At 53.6% G+C, this 6,000-nt stretch overlaps 1 protein-coding gene across 1 annotated transcript in view; it reads right to left on the bottom strand.

Moving 5' to 3' along the window:
* The window catches only part of COL5A3 (collagen type V alpha 3 chain), a 38,565-nt gene that overhangs the window by 25,882 nt on the left and 6,683 nt on the right, over positions 1-6,000 (bottom strand). The window contains exons 7-17 of the mRNA XM_024746005.1: positions 4,746-4,859; positions 4,492-4,641; positions 3,201-3,248; positions 3,087-3,128; positions 2,705-2,767; positions 1,971-2,045; positions 1,788-1,871; positions 1,591-1,647; positions 1,439-1,492; positions 1,235-1,288; positions 216-335 (exon numbers count right to left, since the gene is read on the bottom strand). Coding sequence (XP_024601773.1) covers positions 216-335; positions 1,235-1,288; positions 1,439-1,492; positions 1,591-1,647; positions 1,788-1,871; positions 1,971-2,045; positions 2,705-2,767; positions 3,087-3,128; positions 3,201-3,248; positions 4,492-4,641; positions 4,746-4,859 — 861 coding nt within the window. The remainder of the gene's footprint in view (positions 1-215; positions 336-1,234; positions 1,289-1,438; positions 1,493-1,590; positions 1,648-1,787; positions 1,872-1,970; positions 2,046-2,704; positions 2,768-3,086; positions 3,129-3,200; positions 3,249-4,491; positions 4,642-4,745; positions 4,860-6,000) is intronic.

Genomic DNA, 6,000 nt, shown 5'->3' with positions numbered 1-6,000 from the left:
AAACATCAGCTGAGAGACTTCCCTGGGGGGTCCAGTGGGAAAGACTCCGTGCTCCCAATGCAGGGGGGCCCGGGTTCGATCCCTGGTCGGGGAACTAGATCCCACACGCATGCCGCAACTAAGACCTGGCACAGCCAAAATAAATAAATAAATAATAAATATTTTTAAATAAATTAATTAAAATAAATTGGAAGAGAAAAGAAAGAAAGAAACGCCAGCTGAGCTTTGAATCCTCTACCCTGACAGTGCCTCCAAGTCCCAGGCCTGGCCCCATCACCTACCTTAGGTCCTGTGTCCCCTGGGAGGCCTCGAGCCCCATCTGCTCCAGGGCGGCCCTATGGCGGGGGGGAGGTGACATCATCAAGATATCTACTACCATGTATCAAGCACCTTCCTCATGCAGTGTCTTATGCTGGGGGCTTCTATATGTACCAATTTAACCTCTTAAATATATCTCAAACCCATCCATTATTCTTTAGCTCTAGTGCCCTTTCTCTAGGTCAAGTTACCAGCATCACAAAAATTAAGAACACTCATGTTCAGGCTCCATTAATTTCCCTGCTGTGTGTTCCTCATGGCACTTTGAAACGATCTGGAGGGGCTTCCCTGGTGGCGCAGTGGTTGAGAGTCCGCCTGCCGATGCAGGGGACACGGGTTCGTGCCCCGGTCCGGGAAGATCCCACCTGCCGCGAAGCAACGAAGCCCATGTGCCACAACTACTGAGCCCGTGTGCTGCAACTACTGAAGCCCACACACCTAGAACCTGTGCTCCACAACAAGAGAAGCCACTACAATGAGAAGGCCGCACACGGCAACAAAGAGTAGCCCCTGCTCACCGCAACTAGAGAAAAGCCTGCACACAGCAACAAAGACACAACACAGCCAAAAAATAAATTTAAAAAAATATATCTGGAATTATCCTGTTCATCATTTCCCCCAGTGTGCCAGTCTTTTCTTTTGCATGTGCTGTTCTTTCTACTTGGAATGCCCTTCCTCTCCTTTTTCCCTGGTTATACCTCAGATCTCAGTTCAAGCATCATTCCTCTGCAAGTCCTCCCAGACTCGGGGACCTGGCCAGATTCCTCTGTCACACCCTCAGTGTACTGTCATTCCCTGTCCTCAGTGCTCTTATCCCACCAATGACACCAGCAGACCCTGGGAGCACAGAGCTGAGGCTCCTGTTGGGTGTTGGGACATGAAGAAGGGATGACCTGAGGACCTAGGAGTCACTCACCATCTTTCCCTGTCTGCCAGGGGGTCCATGAGGTCCCTGAAGTCCTCGGGGACCCTGGAAGAGAAAGGAAAGGAGGAAGAAAAATGTCAGTAATTGCAAGGGTAACCCCAGCCGCTTTGCCATTTTCCCCAGCTAGCACTTTATCCTGTAGCCCTGTGAGAAGACCCTTCCCATCAACCCTGTCCCTACCCCCACCAATCTCACCTGTGGCCCCATTTCTCCCATCTCCCCTTTCAGACCTGGATACCCAGGGAGGCCCTTGGAGGAAGAAAGATAAGGTAATGCATTTAGAGGGAGTTTGAGTGAGAGTCATCTCCACTGATGTACTCCCCACTCCACACAGCCTTCTTACTCACCACGGGGCCTGGGCGCCCAGTGAGCCCCACCAGGCCAGGGGGGCCTTTCATAGAGAGCTGAAGATACAGGGGAACAAAGCCATCATCAGAAGTTAAATATACACCTGTCTCCTGACTATTCACCATCTCCCATCTCTGTCATTCTCTCAGTGCTCTCCCATCACCCCCTGACAATCTCCCAATTATCCTCCACTCACCTGAGCCTGTTGCAGGAGTGCCTGAGCCTGGGCCTGCTGGAAGGAGACTGGGGGTCCTTTGAGGGAGCCTCTTGCAAACTGGAACTAGGGGGCAACTAGTAGTGAGGGAAGCCTCCAGGAGAGGCCCCCCTCCTTGGTCAGGATTCTACTCCCCAAGGCTGTACCGCCCTATCTCCCTCTTACCGGTATCATGATCACGGTGCCTGGCAGACCCCGGATCCCATCAATGCCAGGGAGTCCTGGGAGGCCAGCGGGGCCCTGAGAGAGGGACAGAGACAGAGAGGGATGGAGGTAGAGAGATGGAGAGAGGCAAGGAGGGAGAGACAGAGAAAGATGGAGGCAGGGAGAGAGAGAGAGAGGAGAGACAGAAGGTGAGAAAAAGAGGAATGGAGGGAAGGAGAAAGAGTCATAAAAAGTGGAAGAGACAACAACAGAAAGAGACAGACAAAAGAGAGACGGGGGGCTTCCCTGGTGGCGCAGTGGTTGAGAGTCCGCCTGCCGATGCAGGGGACGCGGGTTCGTGCCCCGGTCCGGGAGGATCCCACATGCCGCGGAGCGGCTAGGCCCGTGAGCCATGGCCGCTGGGCCTGCGCGTCCGGAGCCTGTGCTCCGCAACGGGAGAGGCCGCGACAGTGAGAGGCCCGCGTACCACAAAAAAAAAAAAAAGAGAGAGACGGGGAAACGGGCACAGAGACATAGGGAGAAAGACAGAGATGAAAGACACTCAGGGATAGAGACAGAAGGAGAAAGGCAGGGGATAGCGCCCCCTCCCAGAGACACAAGAGGAGACAGAATGATAATTCCCAGATGGGGCGGAGGATGAAGCGGAGGGGTCAGAGCCAGCTCCAGTCGCAGCCATGCTGCCAACTGGAAACCTCACTTTCCCAGGCGTTTACACCCCAGAGGAAGTCTCTTACCGGTAGACCAGGGTCCCCAGGGAATCCTGGCGGGCCAGGAGGACCTGAGGGGCCAACCACCCCCTGTTGGGGACAGAGGAACAGAGGTCATGACAAATGCAAAGTCTGAGCCAGGCTGACTTCCAAACCACCACTGACACTGACCCCATGCTGGCCTTCCTACCCCATCACCGAGCCACCCCTGGCCCCTCAATACTATACTGACACATATAAACCCCCAACTTTACACCTCAACCCCTATTTTTACTCATCTTTTGAGCCCCAAATATCCAATCGTCTTCAAATGACCTGGCAACATTACACCCCAACTCCCCACCCCAGAGGATCAAATACCCCAACTGGAAGTAAAAGACAAGAAGAGGGGAATGCAGCCATGACTCACTTGGGGTCCTGGGCCTCCTGGAAGTCCTTCAAACTGCTGTCCCTGGGGTAGAAATAAGTGTGACCCCCATTCTAGCACAGACCCCGCCACGTCCTCCAGCCCCAAGCCCCTCACCTGTTCAATCACCGCCGGTTCTCCTTTTTCTCCCTTCTCCCCAGCGCCCTGGGGCAGGGGATGGAAAGAGAAGAGGTGTGAGCCCTGGAACTCAGACATAGAACTCTCAGCTAACTTACCTCCCACTCATCACACACACACACACACACACACACACACACACACACACACACAGAGGCACGCATGCGTGCACAAAGTCCACCCTCTGAGCTGTCTCTGCTGTCCTTTCTTCAACCAGTACGTTTTGAGCAGCTCATCCTCCAGTTTCAAGCTGGCCATGCTGCAGCAAGGTAAGGAACATGAACCCTGGGGCATACTGTGGAGTCCTAATCCTGGAGCTGCCTCTCAAAAGCTGAGCGATGTTGGGCAACTTATTCAACTCCTATGGCCTCACCTGCATAGTGTGTGGGCGAATGCCGACTGTATATATCCCACGGGAAGATAAAGAAGCTAAAACAATGCTTAGCACATAACAGGCACTCAGAGTAAGACGGTTAGAATTATTCACCTTCTCCCCTGTCCATCACCAAAGCTAGAACCTAGACACCTTCTCTGTCTGCCTTATGCTCCTAGGCAATCTCATCCCTTGGCTGAAGATAGCATCTCTCCGCTGATGAGCTCCAAGTCTTTATCTCCAGGCTAGACCATCTTCCTTGAACTCCAGAATTTTCTAACCAATCACTCGCATTGACAATCCAACAAGGGTTGCCCGTTTAGCACATCCAAAGTGAGATCCTTGACACTTTTCCACCTGCTCCTCCGTCAGGCTTACCCATCCCACTCAGTGGTGCCACCGCACATCTACCCGGTCATTTTTGAATTGTTCTCCACATACAGCAGCGAGAGCAAAATGGGGCATGTCCCCAATCTGTCCAACTTTTCTCCATCCCCACCACCACCACTACAGCCACCACCCTCATCCAGGTCACCACTGTTTTGCATAGACTACTGGTTTCCCTGCTGCCCCTCTGGCTCCCCCTACAGTCCATATGCTGTTCAGCAGCTAGAGAGAGCTTTGAAAACTCCCAAGTCAGATGGTATTCCATCTCAAGTGGCTTCTCATCGTGCTTAGGCTAAAAACCAGATGAATCACCCTACCCACAGAGCCATTCATTAGCACAATGCCTGTCACATTAGCGTAGTATCTGTAGATAAATATTTGTCAGCTGCACTGGGGTGGTGGGAAGGCGTTCTAGGCAAGATAAAAAGAAAGCAAAAAAGAGAATGCAGCTATGTGTGGCTCCAGGTAGGAGTCCCTCCCCCTGCAGCTAACCCAGCCACCCAGACGCACAGGAAAGATCTGCAACTCAGTCCTCCATGACTGTTCTGCTGCCCGGAAGTGGGGGCCCATGGTGGGACCACCTTCTTCTTCTTCTTCTTCTCTGGCTAACTCCGTCTCCACGGTCCCCAGTTCAGTTCCATTGTCAGGGTCCAAGCTCTCCTGAGGACATTGGGACAGACCAAAGATTACCCCTGGCCTCTTCATTGTCTGCTACCACCACTGTCCCAGGACCTTCCCCTCCAGCCTCGTCCACTTCCCACAACCTCTAGGACGGTGACGTTGCTGCCAATGGCCACAGTCGTGGTGATGACCAAAGGCGTAGGAGTCGGAGGCAGAGTTGGAGCTGGTGTCTCTGTCTTGGGGATGTCAGTGGAGGTCTGGAGGAAGGACAGAGAAGGTACCAGGTCTGGGGTCAGGACAATCAAGACAAAAGGGAGACGAAGGAGGAGACAGACTCTCTCTCCCAGAGCACCCAGTCTAGGGAGGAGGACAGAGGAGGATTCCCCAAAAAAATCAGAGGGGTATGGGGCAGGGGGCTGGCCAGTGCAGGCGAAGGTGTGCTGGCTGGACAAGGACAGCCAGCAGGGAGAGCCCTTGTGTGTGGAGGAGGGGCAGGGCTGGCAGGTCTGGAAGGCCTGGAACGCAGAGCGGGGCTGGCTCCAAAGCCCAGGGGTCAGGGTCAATGTCCACCACTCAGGGCCAGACTCCCGGAAGCCTATCCCATATGTCCTCTCTCAAGGCAGATCTCAGCAGTCTGTCAGCCAGCCAGGCCGCAGTCAGAGAAGGAGTGGGAGGTCCTCCTGGCCTGGACAGCTGCAGAGGAACTGGGTTAAGGGCGCACAGCAGGTGATGGGGGCCCAGGTGAAGGTTAAGGAAGGGGCTGAGAAAGGGTAGGCTACTCCTGGTGTCTCTGTTCTAGGCTGAAGTGATAACCCTCTTTCTCCCCACTGATGTGGCGAGCCGATGTAGTGCAACCAGTGACCCTCCAACCAAGGACCCCGACCAGTGGCCCACACCAGGGACACCTACCCAGTGACCCCCAATTAATGGCCCTCAATTATTCCTACAGCCAGTGACCCATTAATGACCCCCAATTAATGACCCATGACAAGTGATCCCCACTAAGGGACCTAACCAATGACCCATACACACCTACTAATAACCCGAATCATTGGCCTCCCACCAGTTATTCCTATAACCAGTGACCCATCAATGACTTCCCAACTAATTACCCATCAGGGACTCCCAAACTATCTCATCCATGATCCCCTGAAAGGCACTCTCCCAGCTAGTGACCCCAGCTGGTGATTCCACTAGTGCTTTCTAATCAGTGGTCCCTCACTGGGGACTTGCCCAACTAGTGATCCTTGGCAATGAGCCCCACACCATTAACCCTAAACTACAGACCCCAATAACACCAACAGCGGCCTCCATCAATGACCTCTAACAGTGACCTCCAACTAGGAAACCCCCGAACATCAACCTCAGTCAGTATCTCTCTACAATGATCCCCCCAAC

Source organism: Neophocaena asiaeorientalis, unplaced genomic scaffold (genome assembly GCF_003031525.2).
Source record: "Neophocaena asiaeorientalis asiaeorientalis breed wild unplaced genomic scaffold, Neophocaena_asiaeorientalis_V1.1 scaffold357, whole genome shotgun sequence".
Classification (NCBI taxonomy): domain Eukaryota; kingdom Metazoa; phylum Chordata; class Mammalia; order Artiodactyla; family Phocoenidae; genus Neophocaena; species Neophocaena asiaeorientalis.
Note: the sequence above shows the minus strand (reverse complement) of the source record. Positions and strands in the feature narration are given on the sequence as shown.